The 25,735-nt window shown below is 37.6% G+C and overlaps 1 protein-coding gene across 6 annotated transcripts in view; it reads left to right on the forward strand.

Moving 5' to 3' along the window:
• The window catches only part of PDE1A (phosphodiesterase 1A), a gene marked incomplete at both ends in the record, with an annotated part of 346,535 nt that overhangs the window by 291,213 nt on the left and 29,587 nt on the right, over positions 1 to 25,735 (forward strand). For 4 of the 6 annotated variants that reach the window (XM_082658757.1, XM_082658754.1, XM_082658753.1 and 1 more), the window contains 3 exons: positions 17,090 to 17,171; positions 19,636 to 19,756; positions 20,771 to 20,958. In XM_082658757.1, coding sequence (XP_082514883.1) covers positions 17,090 to 17,171; positions 19,636 to 19,756; positions 20,771 to 20,958 — 391 coding nt within the window. The remainder of the gene's footprint in view (positions 1 to 17,089; positions 17,172 to 19,635; positions 19,757 to 20,770; positions 20,959 to 25,735) is intronic. The other 2 variants (XM_082658758.1, XM_082658755.1) reach the window with 1 other exon arrangement.

The following is a 25,735-nucleotide window of genomic DNA, read 5'->3' on the forward strand; positions in this document are numbered from 1 at the left end:
ATCCATGGTGATTGAAATCTGAACAATGGTGGCCTGCCTATATGGGGTAGGATTCACTAGAAGAGGGTAAAGGAACCTTTTGTGGGTGATGGAAGTGTTCTATATCTTTATTGATTGTTAGTTACACAAGTGTGTTCATGATTTATACTGTTAAGATTTGCACATAAATTTTTCCTTAATTTAAAAAAGGAATATATCAGAATGAAGGTGCTTCACTAGTGACTTAAACAAAAAACTCTAAAAAAAATAAAAAACTCTAATAAATCCCAGAAACTCTTGAAAATTACTGTTAGATCTCCCAATAACACCATGACTTGTATTACCCATCTTTTATTGATTTAAAACCAAAGATTTTCATGAATTCAATGAAATTGAGGCCTGATGATTTTGAAGTTCACTACCTTATTCTTGAATTTTCTAGAAAGGTGACTGATAACTGTTAATGAAACTCCTGGCATGCAGTAATTTTTGACATCTGAATTTCAGGGTAGAGGCACTTTGTTTTGTGAGGCTACTTAACTCCTCTGTCATTCTCAGAGCCTGGTAAACAGTGACTCAGATATCTGAATACTAGAGATTAAAATACATCCAACACAAAAGGTCAAGTCTTGGAATAGGTATAGCATCATGCTGCTTGGAATGTTTTTGTGATCTTCACTTTTTCAGAGTGTGTTAGAGTGAGGAGGTGTCAGGTTTTCATTTTGTTTTGTTCTTTGATAGGACTCTTGGCAATAATAGGCATTTATGTAACCCCAAAATATTCAGAAATGACAGTCTTTGCTTGAATGACCTTAACATATAAGGCACGATACTTACAGCCCAAAGGAGAGGAAAGTGTATGTGTTAATATGGGCTATTATAAAATCAAAACATCTCTGTTTGCATTGCCTCATCTCTTCAACTATGAAAATCTTCTCAGATCATAATAAATTAATATAGGACTGAGTTTTAAAATGGAATTGTATTTAATAATGGAATCTTAGATTTCTCTGGATTTTTAAAAGTAAATGACTTTTTCTTCCAGTTTTTTATTGAGATATAATTGACATCCAGCACTGTATAATTTTAAGGTGTACTGCATAATGATTTAACTTACATACATCATGAAATGATTACCGAAATAAGTTTAGTAAACACCCATCATCTCATATAGATAAAAAAATTAAAGAAATAAAAATTTTTTTTCCTTGTGATGAGAACTCTTAGGATTTGCTCTCTTAACAATTTTCATATATAACTTACAGAAGCGTTAACCATATTTAACATGTTGTACATTAGATCCCTAGTACTTATTTGTCTTACAACTGGAAGTTTGTACCTTTTTATTACCTTCATCCAATTGGCTTTTAAATCCCCTTCAGAAATATATTTAGCAAAACAGGAGAATGTAGAGCTAAAAGTCAAAATAAGTGAGTTTGCACTAACAGCGATTATGTTTTACAAGCAAAACAAGTTTATTTTTACGAGACATACTAAAATATGACTGACTCCAGAAGGAATCCATTTTTTATGCTTTCAACTAACTAAATGAATCTCTCAGTACCCTGAATTATCTTAGCCATACCACATATTTTAGCCTTTTGGAGGTAGATACAGCAATGAATCTGAAACCACTTGGTTTGTGCTTTGCTCTGAATATTTTTGACATAAGCTATTTAACTGGATCTATGCAGATGCCCTAGAAATTGGCAAGACTGCAATGGTTTTTCCATGTTTCTTCTTATTCCTGCTCATCCTCATATAACCACCTGTAACTATCACTTTGTAGAACCCACAGTGCTAATAAATAACTTCTTGGTATGGATCTAGCCAAGTTAACAGGTTTTTTTTAATTAAAGTATAGCTGGTTTACAATGTTGTATTAATCTCTGCTGTACAGCAAAGTGATTCAGTTATATATATATATACATCCTTTTTAAAATATTCTTTTCCATTATGGCTTATCACAGGATATCGAATATAGTTCCCTGTGCTATACACTAGGACCTTATTGTTTATCCATGACAGGTTTTTTATCTCAGTTGAAACATCACGTTTATAAAGACATTTGAAAATATATTCCTTCATTCCTTTAGAATGTACTAAGAATCTAAATTATGTAATATGTCACACGATCTACTGGTTATTCTAGGGAATTTGAAGCAAATCAGACAAGATCTGCCCAGAACTCATCGCTTCCCTGAGCTGCAGTAAAAATGTAAACATTTATGTTTCTTGTTAAAGAAAGTATTTCATATACATCAGGCAAACATAAGAAGTCTAATAATGCAAAGTAAGTGATCATTGGACTTGGCTTCAGAAAACCCAAGTGTGAACATTAGCTTTCTATCTTTCCAGCAGTGGTGGATATGAGCCTTCACCTTCTTACCTATAATAAGGGATTAATACCCATTCTGTCTCCTCCCCAGGATGGCTATGAGGAACAAAATGATACAATGAATGTGAGAGGTCTTCTTACATTATAGACATGGTACAAATGTGAGGAATTGGTATTATTTGTTATCCTCCAGGTCTATGTTAATTTCCATATTTTTCCAAGGTCAAGTATCAGAGAGCCATTGACTATGAAATATTTTATTTGACAGTCACTTAAAGCCTTTGACTGAACACAGGTTTTAAAACACATTCCCTATACAACCATGAAGCTTAAAAAGCAGCCGGTTAAGAGAAGCATTTTTCTTTTGCTATGAAAAATATAGCACTAGACTTGAAATCCATTCAATGGGTTTTGAGCAAAATTAGAGACTGGATATAAATTCAAAACGTTAGTAAAAGTACTCAAAGGAAGGAGCTAATTTTGGAAATTTCAAGAGCAACAATAAAATTTATGTGTGTGCATGTATGTGATATATATATAGATAGATATGTGTATATATATGTGTGTGTGAGTGTGTATATATATATATATATATATATATATATATATATATATATTTTAGAAAAATCCAGAAAAAATTTGGGATGCATTGTCTCCTAAGTCAATTTTTCATTAATTTTTCTATGAAGTTCATTTTAACTAACAAATGGGCTTAAATAGACATTAAAATTTTTAAAACGCAATGTATTTCTGGAGGACAAACCAATTTCTGGATTCAAAGCTTTTGTATCATCCTTAAAAATCTCATCAGCTTTACCCTATTCTTTGGTGTAACTACTTAGGTACACCTAGTAAAACCATGGGAAATTGTAACCAGAAGAGATTAAAACTGAATCTAGAATTTGCAGTCTTGACAAATTTTTATTTCTGATTCTTAGTAAGCAGCTGATGGTAAAGGAAGAAAAGCACGTCCCCATCTCTGAGGCATGTTTCATAGCAAGCTTGTGATATTCATGAATGCAGTTAACACACTCCCTTCAAGTGTTCACACAGCTCGACACAGTTGCCTCTGCCCCCGACTGTAATGGGAGAATTTGGAAGATGCTCCTTTCATTTCAACTATGACTGATAAGACTGATAGTTTAGAGGTGGAAGTACTAGTCAAGAAAATAACCATTAGTAGAGGAGACAGGTTTTTTTGTTCTTATTCTTTTCTTGAACATGTTAGGTTGGCAAGATAACAAGAAGTTAATACAATTAAAATTTTTAAAAAATAGTTTCCATTAAAATGTGTTCATATTTTATACTATGTGAATTTTTTCCTTCTTCAACTAGTCCTTTTGTGTGATACATGAAAAAAGAATCTATATCTGAGCAAAATCTACATTTGCCAATAAGTATTACTTTATCAACAAGGAGAAACAAATAATTGGAAATGCAAGTTATTTGGAAAGAAAGGTCAAAATGGTTATTTTACCCTAAATTGTATACAGTAAGACCCCTCTATTTTCTTCAGAATTGCTAGAAGTAGTATAAAGTGTGTTATTTCAAAATAAATTGTATTTTCTGTAGCAATAAAAATATATTTAGTTAGTACATTCTCAGCTGAGGATCTGTCACTAAAAATAATAGATACAAAAAACAAAAAAAACCCCCAAACTTCACAAACATACAGAACTGTAGCTACGAGCCAGGATAAAAAACCAAAGCTTATAGTATTAAGAGGCATAAAAGTGTTACAAACATTGATTACACAGGGGTACTAATGTCCTGCAAAATATTTATAACACAAAAATACAGCTATACCATATCATAAATACAGCTATACCATATCATAAATTTTTCTGAAAGTGAATATGTTACTATAATAATCATTAAACTTTTATACAGTTTGGGGGCTTTCTTAGAATTTGGAAGGACCCATTTTTAGAAGGAATGAAGGAAGGTAATTAGATGAGCTAAATCCCTTAAGTAAGTTGTTCCAAGAAGGCCAAACTAGTGCATCTTCCCCTCCTTTCACAATTAAATTTGACGGACTGGTGGTCCCTCAAATTCTACCGTCGGCCTTATAGTGGCCTCCAAGCCTGTGGTCAGGAGCTTCCTATATGCTTGCTGTTGATGTTGCTTCTGAGATCAAAACCTCTTCAACACAAGAGGTTTCTCAAGATATCTGTGCTTCACCCTTTCTTATCTTCTGCATTTCTTTAAAACTATAGAAATTGTTTTGGCTTCACAGAAAATGCAAAAAGGGAAAAAGAAAAAAATTTGCCACTAAATCACTAGATTTGACACCTTGTTGACAGCTATCAGAGTATTTCACACCATTTAGGAAAGCATAAAAACAATTACAGGCATTACTCATTTATTGTGCTTCACTCTATTGTGCTTCTCAGATACTGTGTTTTTTACAAATTGAAGGTTTGAGGCAACCCTGCATAAAGCAAGTCTATCAGTGCCATTTTTCCAACAGTATTTGCTTACTTCATGTCTCTGTGCCACATTTTGGTAATTCTCACAATATTTCACACTTCATTATTATTATATGTATTCGTTGTAGTGATCTCTGATCAGTGATCTTTGAAGTTACTATTGTAATTGTTTTGGGGTGCCACAAACCACGCCTATACAAGAAGGCGAACTTAACTGATAAATGTTATTTGTATTCTGACCGTTCACTGACCAGCTGGCCATTCCCCTCTCTCTCTCCTCCTCAGGCCTCCCTATTCCCTGAGACAGGGCAATATTGAAATTAGGCCAATAATAATCCTTTAATGCCCTCCAAGTGTTCGAGTGAAAGGAAGAATTGCACATCTCTCACTTTAAATCAAAAGCTAGAAATGATTAAGCTTAATGAAGAAAGCACATCAAAAGCTGAGATAGGCTGAAAGCTAGGCCTCTTTTGCCAATTAGCCAAGTTGTGGATGCAAAGAAAAAGTTCTTGAAGAAAATGAAAGGTGCTACTCCAGTGAATACATGAATAAGAAAGCAAAATAGTCTTATTGTTGATATGGAGAAAGTTTTAGTGGTGTAGTTAGAAGATCAAAAAAGCCACAACATTCCCTTAAGCCAAAGCCTAATCCAGAGCAAGGCCCTAACTCTCTTTAATTCTATGACGGCTGAGAGAGGTAAGGAAGCTGCAGAAGAAATTTTGAAGCTAGCAGAGGTTGGTTCATGAGATTTAAGGAAAGAAGCCATTACCATAACCTAAAAGGGCAAGGTGAAGAAGCAAGTGCTGATGTAGAACCTGCAGCAAGTTATCCAGAAGCTCTAACTAAGATAATTAATGAAGGTGGCTTCACTAAACAACAGATTTTCAATGCGAGGAAATGGCTTTCTATTGGAAAAGATACCATCTAGGACTTTCATAGATAGAGAGGAGAAGTCAATACCTGGCTTCAAAGCTTCAAAGGACAAGCTGACTCACTTGTTAGGGACTAATGCAACTGGTGACTTAAAGTTGAAGCACTCATTTACCATTCTGAAAATACTCGGGCCCTTAAGAAATATGCTAAATCCACTCTACCTGTACTCTATAAATGGAACAATAAAGCCTGGATGACTGCACATCTGTTGACAACATGGCTTACTGAATATTTTATTTATTTATTTATTTTTGGCTGTGTTGGGTCTTCATTGCTGCACGCAGGCTTTCTCTAGTTGCGGCGAGCAGGAGCTACTCTTTGTTGCAGTGCGCAGGCTTCTCATTGTGGTGGCTTCTCTTGTTGCGGAACACGGGTTCTAGGTGTGCTGGCTTCAGTAGGTGTGCACGTGGGCTCAGTAGTTGTGGCTCGCAGGCTCTAGAGTGCAGGCTCAGTAGTTGCAGAACATGGGCTTAGTTGCTCTGGGGCGTGTGGGATCTTCCCAGACCAGGGATCGAACCCGTGTCCCCTGCACTGGCAGGCGGATTCTTAACCACTGTACCACCAGGGAAGTCCTACTGAATATTTTAAGCTCACTGTTCAGACCTATTGCTCAGATAAAGATTCCTTTCAAAATATTACTGCTCATTGACATTGCACCTGGTCACCTGAAAGCTCTGATGGAGATGCACAACAAGATTCATGTTGTTTTCATGCCTGCTATCACAACATCCATTCTGCAGCCATGGATCAGGGAGTAATTTCAACTTTCAAGTCTTATTATGTAAGAAATACATTTTATAAGACTATACATGCCATAGATAGTGATACCTCTGATGGGTCTAAGCAAAGCAACCTTCTGGAAACCTTCTTGAAAGGATTCACCATTTCAGATGCCATTAAGAACATTTGAGATTCAAGGGAAGAAGTCAAAATATCAACATAACAGGAGTTTAGTAAAAGTTGATTCTAACCCTCATGGATGACTTAGGGGTTCAAGACTTCAGTGGAGGAAGTAACTGCAGATGTGGAAATAGCATGATAACTAGAATTAGAAGAGGAGCCTGAAAATGTGACTGAATTGCTGCAATCTCATAATAAAACTTTAATTCATGAGGAATTTCTTCTTATGGATAAGCAAAAAAAAAAAAAGTGGTTTCTTGACATGAAATTTATTCATGGTGAAGATTCTGTGAAGATTGTTGAAATGACAACAAAGGATTTAGAATATTACATAAACTTAGTTGATAAAGGAGCAGCAGATTTCTAGAGGGTTGACTTCAATTTTGAAAGAATTCTACTGTGGGTAAAATGCTGTCAAACAGCATTGCATGTTACAGAGAAACCGTTCATGAAAGGAAGAGTCAACTGATGTGGCAAACTTCATTGTTGTCTTACCTTAAGAAATGGCCACAGCCATCCAACTTCAGCAACCACCACCCTGATCAGTCAGCAGCCATCAACATTGAGACAAAACCCTCCACCAGCAAAAAGATTACAACTCACTGAAGGCTAGCACTTTTTTAGCAATAACGTATCTTTTTAATTAAGATATGTTCATTGCTTTTTTAGACACAATGCTAGTGCACACTTATTAGACTATGGTATGATATAAACATAACTTTTATATGCACTAGGAAACAAAAAAACTCATGTAACTCACTTTATTGCAATGTTTGCTTTATTGTGGTGGTCTGAAACCAAATCTACAAAATCTCCAAGATATGCCTGTACTAGTTCTTTGTTATGGCCTTTCCAATAAGAAACCCCAACAAGTCCCAAGGGAATTGCTAAGATGGGCAAAAACTATCAGGCCTGAGAACATCAGGCTATCTTGTGTTTCCAAGTTGATGAAACCACTTTCTGTGCCTCTCTACCTGCAGGCATATCCCCAAGAAAAGATGCAGACATCCAGGGGCATAATTAAGTGGTTGGTTAATTAATTGAGTTTAGTGACCTAGGAACCTATAATTCTGCTGCAACCACTTGTGTGATTCAATACACCAGAACATACATGTATTCAGTAAGTTATTGATTTTTAAAAGTATATTTTTGACCTCCTATGAGCAGCACCCTCAAATGAAAGAACAACCTCCAAGAAAAATATAAACTAGTTGATGTACACAATGTCTATTGCTTTTGACCTCTGATTTCATCTTGATGAAAAGTAAATGGGAGAGAGTAAGGAAAATTGTAAAGTTTGTCAAACTTATATTCAGGTTTCCTGACTCTCCCTTTACATATCTTTTGCCCTCCCTTAGGAGAACCTCCCTTGTCCTATTGGATTTCTGATTCCCTCATAGTCTGGCTACAGGGCCCCTTACTAATCTTGCACTCATGGTCTTTATTCACCCTAAAGAATAAATGACACTTTGAAATATTTATAAATAAGTTAAATAATTACTTCACTATAGCATTCAATGTGCTTAGCAATGGAAACTTAATATTCTAAATCAATTGTGGAGTACAAGAAGCAAATAGAATATAGAATCTCCCACTTCATCTGTAGGAAGATCAACCCTGCATATGTCTGTCATATGCTTAAGTCCTATATAAAAATGTTGCTATCCACCATTCCATGAAATTTAGCTCATGGAAGGTAAATCATCACAATGCCTTTTGCAGGCCGAAACAATAATTTTCAGGTCAAAGAACTTAAGTGATATAAAACTACATCTTTTAAAATATCACCAACACCTTAACTAATAAAATCAATGGATCATCTTTGCATACATCAATTAAGAATCCCTGACTGAAGGCTGTTGCTGTGTCTTGCCCTGGTGTCCTGCCTGCCATCTGCTGCAAACAGTGGGGTGTCACTCCAGGACTTTGCTTCAGACAAATTGTGGTTCAAGATGGCAGAGTAGAAGGATGTGCACTCACTACCTCTTTCGAGGGCACCAGAATCACACCTAACTCTGAACAATCATCAAAAGGAAGACACTGGAACTCACCAAAAAAGATACCCCACATCCAAAGACAAAGGAAAAGCCACAATGAGATGGTAGGAGGGGCACAATCACAATAAAATCAAATCCCATAACCACTGGGTAGGTGACTCACAAACTGGAGAACAGTTATATCACAGAAGTCCACCCACTGGAGCAAAGGGCCCCACGTCAGGCTTCCCAACCTGGGGGTCCGGCAATGGGAGGAGGAATTCCCAGAGAATCAGACTTTGAAGGCTAGTGGGATTTGACTGCAGGACTTTGGCAGGACTTGGGGAAACAAAGACTCCACTCTTGGAGGGCACATACAAAGAGGTTTGCATATCAGGACCCAGGGGGATGGAGCAGTGATCCCTTAGGAGACTGAACCAGACCTACCTGCTAGTGTTGTGGGATCTCCTGTGGGGGGTGGGGGTGGGGCGACTGTGTCTCACTGGGGGGAAAAGACACTGACAGCAGAAGTTCTGGGAAGTACTCCTTGGTGTGAGCCCTCCCAGAGTCCACCACTTGCCCCACCAAAGAGCCTGTAGGCTCCAGTGCTGGGTTGCCTCAGGCCAAACAACTAACGGGGGGAACTCAGCCCCATCCATCAGCAAACAAGTGGGTTAAAGTTTTACTGAGCTCTGCCCAGCAGAGCAACACCCAGCTCTACCCGCCACCAGTCCCTGCCATCTGGAAGCTTGTACAAGCCTCTTAGATAGCCTCATCCACCAGAGGGCAGACAGCAAAAGCAAGAAGAACTACAATGCTGCAACCTGTGGAACGAAAATCACATTCACAGAAAGATAGACAAAATGAAAAGGCAGAGGACTATGTACCAGATGAAGGAACAAGATAAAACCCCAGAAATCAACTAAATGAAGTGGAGATAGGCAACCTTCCAGAAAAAGAATTCAGAATAATGATAGTGAAGATGATCCAGGACCTCAGAAAAAGAATGGAGGCAAAGATAGAGAAGATGAAAGAAATGTTTAATAAAGAACTGGAAGAATTAAAGAACAAACAAACAGAGATGAACAGTACAATAACTGAAATGGAAAATATACTAGAAGGAATCAATAGAAGAATAACTGAGGCAGAAGAACGGTTAAGTGACCTGGAAGACAGAATGGTGGAATTCACTGATGTGGCCCAGAATAAAGAAAAAAGAATGAAAAGAAATGAAGACAGCCTAAGAGACCTCTGGGACAACATTAAACGCAACAACATTCACATTATAGGGGTCTCAGAAGAAGAGAGAGAGAAAGGACCCGAGAAAATATTTGAAGAGATTGTAGTTGAAAGCTTCCCTAACATGGGAAAGGAAATAGCCACCCAAGTCCAGAAAGTGCAGAGAGTCCCAGGCAGGATAAATCCAAAGAGAAACATGCTGAGACACATAGAAATCAAATCGACAAGAATTAAAGATAAAGAAAAATTATGAAAAGCAACAAGGGAAAAATGACAAATAACATACAAGGGAACTCCCATAAGGTTAACAGCTGATTTCTCAGCAGAAACTCTACAAGCCAGAAGGGAGTGGCACTACATATTTTAAGGATGAAAGGAAAGAACCTACAACTAAGATTACTCTACCTGGCAAGGATCTCATTCATATTCAATGGTGAAATCAAAAGCTTTACAGACAAGCTAAGAGAATTCAACACCACCAAACCAGCTCTACAACAAATTCTAAAGGAACTTCTCTAAATGGGAACCACAAAAGAAGAAAAGGACCTACAAAAACAAACCCAAAACAATTAAGAAAATGGTAATAGGAACATACATATCGATAATTACCTTAAACGTGAATGAATTAAATGCTCCAACCAGGGGCTTCCCTGGTGGCACAGTGGTTGACAGTCTGCCTGCTGATGCAGGGGACGCGGGTTCCTGCCCTGGTCCGGGAGGGTCCCACATGCCGCGGAGTGGCTGGCCCGTGGGCCGTGGCAGCTGGGCCTGTGCATTCGGAGCCTGTGCTCCGCGGCGGGAGGGGCCACAGCAATGAGAGGCCCGCGTACCGCAAAAAAAAAAAAAAAAAAAAAAAAAATGCTCCAACCAAAAGACACAGGCTTGCTGAATGGATACAAAAACAAGACCCATATATGTTCTGTCTACAAGAGACCCACTTCAGACCTAGGGACACCTACAGACTGAAAGTGAGGGGATGGATAAAGTTATTCCATGCAAATGGAAATCAAAAGAAAGCTCGAGTAGCAATACTCATATCAGATAAATTAGATTTAAAAAATAAAGAATGTAACAAGAGACAAGGAAGGACACTGCATAATGATCAAGGGATCAATCCAAGAAGAAGATATAACAATTATAAATATATATGCACCAAACATAGGAGCACCTCAAAACGTAAGGCAAATGCTAACAGCTATAAAGAGGAAATCGACAGTAACACAATAATAGTGGGAGACTTTAACACCTCACTTATACCAATGGACAGATCATCCAGGCAGAAAATTAATAGGAAACACAAGCTTCAAATGACACAATAGACCAGATCGATTTAATTGATTTTTTTTTTTTAAGAAGATGTTGGGGGTAGGAGTTTATTAATTAATTAATTTATTTTTGCTGTGTTGGGTCTTTGTTTCTCTGTGAGGGCTTTCTCTAGTCGTGGCAAGAGGGGGCCACTCTTCATTGCAGTACGCGGGCCTCTCACTATCACAGCCTCTATTGTTGTGGAGCACAGGCTCCAGACGCGCAGGCTCAGTAGTTGTGGCTCACAGACCTAGTTGCTCCGCGGAATGTGGGATCCTCCCAGACCAGGGCTTGAACCTGTGTCCCCTGCATTAGCAGGCAGATTCTCAACCACTGCGCCACCAGGGAAGCCCCGATTTAATTGATATTTATAGGACATTCCATCTGAAAACAGCAGATTACACTTTCTTCTCAAGTGCACATGGAACATTCTCCAGGATAGATCACATCTTGGGTCACAAATCAAGCCTCGGTAAGTTTAAGAAAATTGAAACCATATCAAGCATCTTTTCTGACCACAATGCTATGAGATTAAAAATCAGTTACAGGAAAAAAAAAACATAAAAACACAAACACATGGAGGGTAAACAATACATTACTGAATAACAAGAGATCACTGAAGAAATCAAAGAGAAAATCAGAAAATACCTAGAGATAAATGACAATGAAAACAAGATGATCAGAAACCTATGGGATGTAGCAAAAGCAATTCTAAGAGGGAAGTTTATAGCAATTCAATCGCACCTCAAGAAACAAAAAAAATCTCAAATAATCTAACCTTACACCTAAAGGAAGTAGAGAAAGAACAACAAACAAAACCCAAAGTTAGTAGAAGGGAAGAAATCATAAAGATCAGAGCAGAAATAAATGAAATAGATACAAAGAAAACAATAGCAAAGATCAATAAAACTAAAATCTAGTTCTTTGTGAAGGTAAACAAAATTGATAAACCATTAGCCAGACTCATCAAGAAAAAGAGGAGGTAGACTCAAATCAATAAAATTAGAAATGAAAACGGAGAAGTTACAACTGACGCCACAGAAATACACAGCCTCATAAGAGACTACTACAAGCAAATCTATGCCAATAAAATGGACAACCTGGAAGAAATGGACAAATTCTTAGAAAGGTATACCCTTCCAAGACTGAACCAGGAAGAAGTAGAAAATATTAACAGACCAATCACAAGTCATGAAATTGAAACTGTGATTAAAAATCTTCCAACAAACAAAGTCCAGGACAGATGGCTTCACAGGTGAATTCTATCAAATATTTAGAAGAGCTAACCCCCATCCTTCTCAAACTCTTCCAAAAAATTGTAGAGGAAGGAACACTCCCAACTCATTGTACGAGGCCACCATCACCCTGATACCAAAACTAGACAAAGGTACTACAGAAAAAGAAAATTACAGACCAATATCACTGATGAATATAGATGCAAAAGTCCTCAACAAATACTAGCAAACAGAATCCAACAACACATTAAAAGGATCATATCACCATGATCAAGTGGGAGTTATCCCAGGGATACAAGGATTCTTCAGCATACACAAATCAATCAATGTGATACACCATATTAACAAATTGAAGAATAAAAACCATATGACAATCTCAATAGACGCAGAAAAAGCTTTTGAGAAAATTCAACACCCATTTATGATAAAAACTCTCCAGAATGTGGGCACAGAGGGAACCTACCTCAACATAATAAAGGCCATGTACAACAAATTCACAGCAAACAGCATTCTCAATGGTGAAAAACTGAAAGCATTTCCTCTAGATCAGGAACAAGACAAGGATGTCCCCTCTCACCACTATTATTCAACATAGTTTTGGAAGTCCTAGCTATAGCAACCAGAGAAGAAAAAGAAATAAAAGGAATCCAAATCAGAAAAGAAGAAGTAAAACAGTCACTCTTTGCAGATGACATGATACTATACATACAGAAAGCTAAGGATGCCACCAGAAAACTACTAGAGCTAATCAATGAATTTGGTAAAGTAGCAGGAAACAAAATTAATGCACAGAAATCTCTTGCATTCCTATAAACTAACAACAAAAGATCAGAAAGATAAATTAAGGAAATAATCCCATTCACCACTGCAACAAAAAGAATAAGATACCTAGGAATAAACCTACCTAAGGAGGTAAAAACTTGTACTCAGAAAACTATAAGACACAGATGAAAGAAATTAAAGATGTCACAGATAGAGAGATATACCATGTTCTTAGATTGGAAGAATCAACATTGTGAAAATGGCTATACTACCCAAAGCAATCTACAGATTCAGTGCAATCCCTATCAAATTACCAATGGCATTTTTTTACAGAACTAGAACAAAAAACTCTTAAAATATGTATGAAAACACAAAAGACCTCAAATAGCCAAAGCAATCTTGAGAAAAAAAAAAACCGGAGCTGTAGGAATCAGACTCCCTGACTTCAGACTATTTTACAAAGCTACAGTAACCTAGACAATATGGTACTGGTACAAAAACAGAAATATAGATCAATGGAACAGGATAGAGAGCCCAGAGAGAAACCCATGCACCTACGGTCAATTAATCTATGAGAAAGGAGACAAGGATATACAATGGAGAAAAGACAGTCTCTTCAATAACTGGTGCTGGGAAAAGTGAACAGCTACATGTAAAAGAATGAAATTAGAACACTCCCTAATACCATACACAAAAATAAACCCAAAATGGATTAGAGACCTAAATGTAAGACTGGACACTATAAAACTCTTAGAGGAAAACATAGGAAGAACACTCTGAAATAAATCACACAAGATCTGTGATTGACCCACCTCCTAGAGTAATGGAAATACAAACAAAAATAAATAAATGGGACCTAATGAAACTTAAAAGCTTTTGCACAGCAAAGGAAACTATAAACAAGACGAAAAGACAACCCTCAGAATGGGAGAAAATATTTGCAACCAAATCAATGGACAAAGGATTAATGTCCAAAATATATAAACAGTTCATATAGCTCAATATTAAAAAAACAAACAACCCAATCAAAAAATGGGCAGAAGACCTAAACAGACATTTCTCCAAAGAAGACATACAGATGGCCAAGAAGCACGTGAAAAGCTGCTCAATATCACTAATTATTCGAGAAATCCAAATCAAAACTCCAGTGAGGTATCACCTCATACTGGTTAGAATGGGCATCATCAGGAAATGTACAAACAACAAATGCTGGAGAGGGTGTGGAGAAGAGAACCCTCTTGCACTGTTTGGAATGTCAATTGATACAGCCACTGTGGAGAACAGTATAGAGATTCCTTAAAAAACTAAAAATAGAATTGCCAAATAATGCAGCAATCCCACTACTGGGCATATACCTAGAGAAAACTATAATTCAAAAAGACACATGAACCCCAATGTTCACTGCAGCACTATTTACAATAGTCAGGTCATGGAAGCAACCTAAATGCCCATAGACAGGAGAATGGGTAAAGAAGATATGGTAATGTATACAATGGAATATTACTCAGCCATAAAAAGGAATGAAATTGGGTCATTTGTAGAGACGTGGATGGACCTAGAGACTGTCATACAGAGTGAAGTAAGTCAGAAAGAGAAAAACAAATATATATATTAACGCATACATGTGGAATCTAGAAAAGTGGTGCAGATGAACTGGTTTGCAAGGCAGAAATAGAGACACAGATGTAGAGAACAAATATATGGATGCCAAGGGGGAAAGCACGGGGTGGGGTGGGGGGGATGAAATGGGAGATTGGGATTGACATGTATACACTAATATGTATAAAATAGATGACTAATAGGAACCTGCTGTATAAAAAAATTAATTAATTAAATTTTAAAAAAAGGAATCCCCAGTATCATATTTCCCATGAAGTCTATGAGTAGCCTTATTTCTACTTTAATAATAGTAATATCATCTATATTTTAGCAAGTTATTAATATTATTCTTTCACTTTATTCTCAACATGTTAAAATCAAATTCATAATAGTCTTCAAATCAAGCCCTCATCCAGATCATCTTATTTCTATTAGTGGCCCCAAAGTCTCCTTTTCATTCAGGTTTGAAGCACAAGCCTCACCCTAAACTTACCCCAAGCCATCTCCCACACTGCCAACAAATTAGTGTTTCAAAAGTAGAATTCCTCTTATGTCAATTCCATATAGAATAAAGAGGGGAAAAGCCAATGCCTCCCCATTACCTGTAAATTAAGTAGTAATCCTTTTCCTTGTGGTTTAATACCATCCAAGATGTGCATTAGACTTCATAAATACCTCTAATTTGCACAGCTCTGTGTTTTAGCTAGTATTATGAATTATGATTCTTATTAGCTAACATTTAATGACTATTGACTATATATTAGTCAGTGTCCTTAGGCTTCACATAAATTATTTTAGATAACCTCACGATAACCCTATTAGGTAGATACTATTATATCCTTATTCTTAAAAACAAGTCAACCGAAATCACTGAGTTGGGTAACAGAGAATTCATTTCGGCAAAGTCTGTGATGTGTCTGAAGTAACAGAGACAGCCTGTTGAACAGCAGTGATTTAGCTCTGCGTCTTGTGACTCCAAGGCTAATGACACAGTAATTTCTGCCCCCCCCCCGCATCTGTCCCTTAAGCCAAGTATAAATATTAATTCCAAATGGAATGGATGTTATTCTCTTGGGGAATGGTGAGGCTTGCTGGGAAAGGTCACAGAAATTCTTGCCCTATTTTCTCTAAGTCATGACATAGTGAGACATTCCTGTTTGTAGCTACTTTGCCTACTTCTTTGGTGACTGTATCTAGATTTTTCCAAGCAATTCTCATTTCAAACTTTCTCTCCCTTCTAATCAGAGGCATAGTTTAGCGTAAATGCACTAGAAAACATCATCAATAAAAACTTTAAAGCCACATGTTGACATAAAGTTGTAAAGATCATGATGAAAAGCTGCTAGAGGAAGCAAAGGAAACTGAAGTTCTCAGACAGGTTTGCCTTGTAATATGGGCTCTGCTACAAAGTAAAGGCCACTCCCTTTTGTCCCCTGATCTCAACCATATATTCTAAGTTGTGGTCTTATGCAAGGCCAGTGTACCCCATGAAGGTATACAACCAACAGATTAGGAGAAAATAGAACCCAAAGCATTCTTTCAAATGTCTGGGCAGTTGAAGTGAATGGGGCAAGTGAAGTATCCTACCTCCTTTTTCTCTGTGAGCACATCTTGAATGCAAAGAACCAATGTTTGATAAACCTTATCATAATAAAGCTTTGTCCAGAGCAGCCACCTTTATTTCAGGAAACGAAAATCTAATTATGATGTTAACCCAAACAAAAATGGAATTCTTTAACCTTTGTGCTCAATCTACAATTGATAAGACCAAATAATAAAAAATCATTGACATTTCAATTTTCTCTGAGAAGAATACATTAAAATAAAATTTATGCACACAGAATGTAAGAATGTTGCAGATATTCCTCATTACTTGCTGTAGGAGATTCAGTAAAACTTGGTTAATAAGTAAAAAGATGTTTCAAAATGCTCATACACTTTTAAATTTAAAAAGCCGTCCAATCATGAATTCTTGATACTGAAGGTCTGCTGATGTATTTGGCATGAAAAATGAAGCAGAAAAATCCATGAGATGGATTGTTAATTAAATGCCAAATAACACACCGAGATGACTATTTTATGGTGACTTTAGAAAATTCCAAAGAGCAAAGGTTTGTCTCTTTATAATCAAGGGGTTGTAATACCAATGTGGAGTCTCTAGATGCTGAAAATGTTCATGCTTTTTTACTTCTGCAATGTGTGCCATATGCAACATATCCCCAAAAGGAGACCATGTGAGTAAAATTATATGAACTTGAACAATAGCTTTTTGTTTTGTGATAAATACACAATGCTAATTAAGAAATAAAATATGCAGCTTTTTAAGCCTTTTTATCTAAGCTGCTTTTAGTTTCTCCACACCAAGTCTGTACTAATGGGCTTTCCTTTCCACAGGGAGATAAAGAAGCTGAATTAGGGCTTCCATTTTCCCCACTTTGTGATCGGAAGTCAACGATGGTGGCGCAGTCCCAAATAGGTAATACTGAGGATTGGTGGTTGTGGAGAGCGGGTGTGTGCCTGTCAGTTTTCAAATGGATACATGATGTTGTTCACCCATGAAAACCTCACTCCATATTCATGATGAATTTGATCTTTAGACTGATCTATATGGTGGTGAATGAAGAATTTTGAAACATTCTCACAAAATGAACTCAATAAAGCAGTATTAGTGAATAATAATTGTTATTCTCTTTGTAATCCTTTTACAAAATAGAGGACTTTCTTCTTTTGCAAGAGACAGCATTTCTTGTTTTGTTGCTGATTATTTTCTGTAATTTAATCCTTTGTATTTAGGACAATCCAATGAAAATATTAATATATCTGTTATCACTGTTTGCATAATATTCTTAATATACTAGCTCATATTCTTTTGGGAAAAAAATTCTTATGATATGAATAGGGAAGCCAACAACAGGAAATCTGTAAAATGATATTGCTCCCAACCATATTTATCCTTTTCATTTGCGCTTATATTGGAGACTTCAAGTCCAGCCCATGATTAAAACATATTATTGCTATGCTGCATGGTTCATATATTTGTAATAGTTATTCCCTGGGCCAGCATCTTCATTACTGATCTATATGATCAATAAATATAAGGATGACTGCCTTACCTCTCTAGTTGGTCTGGTACCACCTCCTACAAAGTGGTGGTCAGCTGTCAGAAAGCTTCTTGCTCTCACCTTTCCCCTCTTCCTACCCATGTTCCAACAGCTGTTTTCCTAGCTACCATAACACAGGTGACTCTCATCGTTTAGAAGTTGTGAATATGTCAGGTTAAGGACCTCCTTGGGCAAGCTGAGAAGAATAGAAGTGTGTGAGGCTTATTGCCGTAATGTAAATTGCTGCCATGTTAGTAGAGGTGACTCATTTGATAGTCTCTAGATCCCAGGCATTTAAAACCATAGACAAAACGTGAAAGAACACCCTGGTGGTCAATTAACATTGACTCAACTTGAAGTCATCAATTCAAACACAAAACTATTGAAATTTTTGAATTAAAAATGCATCTTAGGGCTTCCCTGGTGGCGCAGTGGTTGAGAGTCCGCCTGCCGATGCAGGGGACACGGGTTCGTGCCCCGGTCCGGGAAGATCCCACATGCCGCGGAGCGGCTGGGCCCGTGAGCCATGGCCGCTGAGCCTGCGCGTCCAGAGCCTGTGCTCCGCGACGGAAGAGGCCACAACAGTGAGAGGCCCGCGTACCGCAAAAAAAAAAAAAAAAAAAAAAAAAAATGCATCTTAATGTATGCTATGGTGAATACAATTACTTGAAATGTGAATTACTTTATCCAAGTTTCTGATGGATAGGATACTTTTTAAATATAGATATTTCCCAGGACACTATCATTTAAAAAGCATACCCGCAGTGTTCTCTTATATTCAGATGGTAGTCTGTTGCTCCCAGTTGTGTTTAAGGCAACAAGTGCTTGATTTCCAGCACCACACCTCTCCTGGGACCTCGGGTGTTGAATGTACACAGAGCTTGTCTCCTCCTCCACCTAAACACAGGTGGTAAATGCTCCGAAAGGACCGTGCCCCATTCTCTGTGTGTGTCATTTTCTAGTTTGATGAGTACTTTCAATGTAAAATTCTTTATTCAATCCTGTCATCTCAAAGTGGCGGGATTAATGCTGTTCTCTGTTCTGATTTAACAGAATACGCCCACACATTGCGAACTTAAAGCTTTACATCCTGGGAATAATAAACAGTAATTTGAAATATTAACACACTGGCAGAAAGCTCTGACTGATACAGTGTGAGAAAAAAAAGTGGCTGCCTTCCTGTGGCTTGAGAAAAAAACTTCAATTATTTAGTTTCTTTGGAGCTTACATATTATTTCTTGTTAGTCAATAATAAAATTCAACGAACAAATGAAGACCTTTCAGAAAGAAGAGTGATCCCTCTCGTTAACAGAGGAAAATAGATTGACTCTGGTTAGAGCTGAAATTATTGTTAACAATAAGATGAGGCTGAATATTAAGTAGGAAACCCAATACACTTGAGTTAGCAAGCTTAAATTGTATCACTTCCACTGCTTGAGAGATGATTTTGTAGAACAGTTAAACTCTCTCTAAAGATTGTGTTATTGGATTAAAAATAATTGCAATGGGCTTCCCTGGTGGCGCAGTGGTTGGGAGTCCGCCTGCCGATGCAGGGGACACGGGTTTGTGCCCCGGTCTGGGAGGATCCCGCATGCCTCAGAGCGGCTGGGCCCGTGAGCCGTGGCCGCTGGGCCTGCGCGTCCGGAGCTTCTGCTCCGCAACCAGTGAGAGGCCCGCATACCGGGGAAAAAAAAAAAAAAAATTGCAAGGGGTAAGCTGAACCAATGTTGTAGTTGAAACTTGTTATCAGGAGCATCAGAATCTCTGCATTATTACTAATGTTAGAATTCAGGAAATTGTAACACTTGAATATATTTATTTATGTTTTTGCTTTTGTAGGTTTCATTGATTTCATAGTAGAGCCAACATTTTCTCTTCTGACAGACTCAACAGAGAAAATTATTATTCCTCTTATAGAGGAAGACTCAAAAACCAAAACTCCTTCCTATGGAGCAAGCAGGTTTGATGTTTTCTTTTTTGCATCTTTTCCTTTTTACTTATGATTATCTTTATTATTCCTTACATTAGGCAGGAAATTCTTAGAAGAATTATTAGGTAGTATTGCCACCTAATGGCTCTACAATATATTGCATCTGCCTTTGAAATTAGGAATTTGATGTCCACTACAAAAAATATCAAAGTACTAAGGAGTATAACAGAATTGTATTCAATACTCAAGAGAATAAATATTATTTTAATTTTCATTAAAATGTATGAATTATGTCCTGGATATAGTAACATGTCTGGTAGTGGTGGGCAGTTGGGAGACGGGCATTGTGTTGGCTTGCTAACAAATCAATCACAGCCCAATTGTATGTCTAGAAAGATGCCTACATCAAAGTTAGCCTTTTAGATGACATGAATACAGTGGATCTGTATAACATGTAACTTAAAATATTTCAATCTAGATTTTTTTCAATGATAAATGTGTTAAGGGATGTTATTTAAAACTTCCAGTTGCAGAAAAATTATGCTAAATTCTTGTCCATCTGAACACATAGTTTTTCCAAATAACATACCAGCATTTCCTAAATGTTGCCCTAATGAGGAAACTGAGGGAATGTTCTACCTGAGAAAGATCCACATTATCCTAGAGATTAAATGGTGACGGAAGGGCAGGGACCATTACCCCACTTTTAGCTCCAGAATGATGATGCCGCTGTGCTGCTCACCAGTGGACTCACCACTAAGTCAGCTCATCTCAAGGGTCTGCTGCTCTAATTAGGCCTCACCCACCCGCACCCCATAATACATGTGGGCCCTGACCTGCTGCTCTGGGAATCCCAACAGAGCCTGGCCCTCTCCATGAGGGGAGGAAGGTAGGAGGTGAGCAGCTCTGACAGGTGCTCAAAACTGGGCCTGAGCAGCTGCCTTTCTGCTTCTGTAGCTGGTTTTGTAACGTGTTTCAGGCTTTGCTTCCTCATCCCATATACTGCCCTTGGTATTTCCTGTTTTCTTTGGTGGTTACTATTAGCTCAAGCACCATTATGTTATCACATCTTTCTCATTCCTCTAGACGATCAAATATGAAAGGCACCATGAATGATGGAACCTATTCCCCAGACTACTCCCTTGCAAGCGTGGACCTGAAGAGCTTCAAAAACAACCTGGCGGACATCATCCAGCAGAACAAAGAGAGGTGGAAAGAATTAGCTGCTCAAGGTACGGTTGTTTATGAAGGTTTACTACCATCTCTCTCTGTCCTAACTCCTCCTCTGAGATGTTGGATTTTTTCCCCCTAGATTTCTTCTTTTATAAAATATGCAAGCCCTTGGAGGTGTTTAGAATTTGGCTACCCTTTGACTGTTCATAAGAAAATTGGTTTGTATGTTAAATAAAAAGACATTCTGCTCTGTTTGTGCCATGTGGGCTGCAGAAGTATTGACATGGGTGGCAGTGAAGTGGATGTGAAGGATGGGACAATAAAAGAGCAACAAGACTTTATGTGGCACAGTAACATCCTGTTCATTTCTAGAGGTGCTTTTGATCCTGTGTTTTAGGCTTTCCAAGTAGTTTTGTGTTGCATTAGGAATGCAACACTTAGTGTTAGAGATTTGAGTATATGTTTTTTTCAGCTTTGCTAAGTTACTTCTTTGGCTGACAGGTTCATGGATGAGTTGGGAGAATCGTTTGTAATCGGCTACCAAAGAAAACAAATGGGAGGCTAGCTCTGTATTTCTGACATGTTTTTTATTCAGATTAATTAGTCTATTTGGTTTCCAAGGCATGTGATTTAGTATCAGTCATTATCCTTCATGCAGGATATTAGCTTTCAAATTCCACATCTGGCCCATCTCCTTTCATGCTGCATCCCATGGACCTATCTCTCTCATGCTTTATACTCCCTGCACAGTGGCATTCTGGCAGGTTCTTATAATACCCCAGGGCCTTTGCAATAATTGTTTCTTCAGCCAGGAATTCTCCTCTTGGAGCTTTTGCAAGGCTGATTCCTTCTTGGCTGGCTGATTCATTCCTTGGCTGGAGTGTTCCTCCCTCTGCAATCTGTATTTTATTTCTAATTTGAAAAACACAGTACTTAATAACTTTTTAAATTCTCACATGGATCTTACTGTTATCATTCCCATTTTACAGATAAGGAAACTGAGGCAGAGGACAGTTATGTGACTGGCCTCAAATCCCACAACTAGTAAGTGAAGGAGCTGAAATTCATTCTTCCTCTACAAATGCAGTGCCCTAAAACCCCATGCTAGGCCGCCCACCAAAAAGACCCTCCTTGACCACTAAAAGTAATGTCCTCTGTCCTGGTTTCCCCTATTCAAACCCAGTTTAGTCATTTCAAAGTGGTATCACTAGTCCATAATCAATGATGTTGATTTATTCCTTTCCTTATCCTCTGTCTTCCACATGGGAACGTACAATCCTCAAAAGTCGGGTTGTGGTCTACTGTGTTTCCCAGGGTTTCCTCAGCTCCTGGTACAGTGCTGGGCATATCACAGGCACTCAGTAAATATTTGTTTAATTAAATAGTTAGTTAATCCTGAATGGGGCTGCATTATTTCTCCACCTCTGCTATTAGAAAACTTTTAAAAATACCAATCTAATGCCTTCATCTGAGTCTGTAACTTGTGTTCTCCCAGCCACTTAAGTCTGATCTTAGTTGAAAGGAAACAGAGTTTCCCAAACATTTGTGGCTCTATACAGCCATTACAAGGACCACTTCCTCGATGTATAACCTGTGTGATCACACAGTTCCTCCCCCACCCCCCACTCAGAATGGCCTATGCATAATTAAATACTCTAGTATCATCATCTTGAAATTCTTAAAAAATTTGGAGCTAGGGGCCTTATTTTTATTTGGCACTGCGCCTTGCAATTATATAGCTATTCCTGGCCCTTACGAAGGGTCTTTGTAGTCATACATTATTGTCACTCAATAAAAAACATCACACAATACAAGATCCAGATGACCATACTAAAACATTTTCAAACCCATCTAACTGGAGACTTCAAGTGACTAGAATTTCCCCTCTATATGAACAAATTATACTCATGATATTGACCCTGAAGCACTATAAGATATAAATCGCTAGACCATAAGCTGTTTGAAAACAGGAACAATATCTATTGTATTGTCATTATTTCTCAGAGCTGGCATGTCCCTGGCATACTACAGGTGCTGTAAAATTATTTACTGAATGTGGTTTTGAATGAAAGAATGAATGCTTAAACTTCACTTTGAATATATTCATTCAGAAAGGAAAATGAATGAATATATTAGATTTTCAGCAATGAAGGGAAGAGAGGAGGGAAACAAGATTTCTGAAACCCCTCCTATGTACCAGGCATTTTAGACGTATTGTCCTATTTTCTCCTACAACCTTGTGAAGTAGAAAGTATTATCCCCATTTTATACTTTTGGAAACCGAGGATCACACAGCTTCTAAGCACTAGAGTCAAAACTGATTCTTTACCCCAAGGTTTTTCCCACTCCCTCCTATTTTACTGTCCCATATCTTTCAAGAAAGTTTGAAAAAATTGACTTGAAATATTTATCTTCAACAAATCCAAAGAATCCAATTGACCAAGATACACTCTGTTCTAAGAAAGTTTTAACTAAAATGAACAACAGTGAACCCTAAATATCAACCCATCACCTGGAACCTATTTGTCATAAAAGAAAACATTGTGTCAAAATTGTATTAGGGCTACAATTGCTCCCTTCCTAATAAACTTTCTGGCACTGTGATCTATTGAATGTTATGTTGCACACAGAGGTAAATTTTAGATTTGCATAAAGTTTTCAACTTACATTTCTGGAATTGAGTAATAATAACTTAGTTCTGCAGTTAGAAAATGTAGAACCAAGATTTGAGCACAGGAAGTCTGGCTTTAAGCAAATTAAAATTATAAAGTATTTTGATAATATAATTTCCAAGGGGTATTTGTGTAGAGTACACATAGTTTGAATAAAGCAAATAATGTCCAATTTTCATTATTTATAAAATTGTACACTTGGTTTCTATTTCCAATGCAATGGTGATCTAGATAAACTTAAAGAAATATGGTAAAAACAACTAACAATCCTGGATGAAATATTGTTGAGAAGAAATTGACACCCTTAGGACCTGTCCAAATAAAGATAAAACAGAAATTCAGAGAAATAAGGAAACTTTGGAGCCACAATCTCTCTTGAGGGCACCTGTTTACCTCTACTGAAGTCATAGGTTTGCAGACTGAATTTATTACCACATCGGGTTTATGCCAGAAGTGCAAATTTGGTTTTACATTTAAAAATTCTATTACTGCAATTCACCATATTAATGATAAAAGGTGAAAAATGCGTCTCAAAGGATGCAGAAAGAACATTCAAGAAAAGTCAATATCCGTCCATTTTTTTAATTCAGAGGGATAGTCCTAATCTACTATTTTTTTTCCCCACTTTTCTTGCCTTCATTTTTACTGCTTAAGTTTTTGTTCTATCCTAATTTATTTCCTTTATGGTTTGAAACATTTGCACTCTATTCCTATTATTCTCATAATTAATTAGAAGATTTTAAATGTATAATCAATAGTAAATAACAAAGAGGTTAACCAATAATTTTACCTTTCCACCAAATAACACAAAAACCTTAGAAAACTTTGTAACTGATATTTTTTAAAGTTTTAGAAATATAGACTTTATATTTAATAATTAACATTTAAAACATCTTGAAATTCAAGAATATGAGACTGCTTTCTAACATTGTTTTGAAAAATCAAACTAGTGCAGGAAGACCCTCTCAAGGTTCCTCAGCCAGTCAGAGATGTTCCTCAGATAATCAGTGGAGAGCTATCTCAGCCCTTCCAGGGCTCTTTGATTGCTAGGATTTTTCTGTTAAATCCTACTGGTCTACCAGTTACCCCAAACTTGGACCACAATCTCAGGTTTGCAAAGCTGTGGGTTTTCCCCATTTATTCTAAACTAAATCCACCTTTATGTTGGAGAAAACAGGGTTTTGTTTCCCTCTTGTCCCAACCCCAACTGAGTCTACCTCCTCTAGCAGCAAAGCTGTTTTCCACTCTCAAGCTGGGGTTGGCGGAGGAGGTTGGGAGTAGCTCCAGGCAAGAAGGTCACAGGTTCCTCTTGTTCTTAACCTAAATCTCCAGAAATTTTTCAATAAATGCTTCTCAGAGTGTTGTGTTGCCTTGATTGATTTCCGGTGTGATGGAATAGTTGTTTTTGTTAATGTTTTCCAACTGTATACTTGTTTTCTGTGGAGAGGAAACCCTCGGCCTCTTTACATCACTCTAACAGGAAGTCCTCTCTCTCCACATCGGTTTTTGGGAGAATTAAATGAGTTGATTTACGTAATCTGCTTACAAGTACCTAAAATAGTAGCTACTACATGAATTGGCTTTTATTATTGTAATTATTATTTACTGTGCTTCTGGGATACAGTAAAAAACTAAAGAGACAATAATACCTACCTTCATGAAAGAATGGGAATTAGGAGCAGGATTGAAGTTTTAAATAAGGTGGCTAGGAAAGGCTTTACTGAGAAAGTGATAATGTAAATAAATACATGGAGGAGGTTAGAAAGACTTATGGGGAGGTCTGGCATAAGAGGTGGGGGAATAAGTTTTCAGAAAGAGGAAATGACTAGCACAATATCTGGGATGTGGAGCTTGGCTGACATGCAAGAAATAACAGGAGGCAAGTGAAACAGGGAAATTGGGCAAGTGGGAATAATGTAGGCAATGTATTAGATGGGTAACATGATGTCACATCATTGGTTTGGGTCCAAGAGAGATAGGAAAACCTTATGTATGATTTTGAAGAAGAAAAGTAAAAATGAAATGAACTGGGGCTTCCCTGGTGGCGCAGTGGTTGAGAGTCCGCCTGCCGATGCAGGGGACACGGGTTCGTGCCTCGGTCCGGGAAGATCCCACATGCCACGGAGCGGCTGGGCCCGTGAGCCATGGCCGCTGAGCCTGCGCG

Source organism: Grampus griseus (genome assembly GCF_964374135.1).
Source record: "Grampus griseus genome assembly, chromosome: 7".
Lineage (NCBI taxonomy): Eukaryota > Metazoa > Chordata > Mammalia > Artiodactyla > Delphinidae > Grampus > Grampus griseus.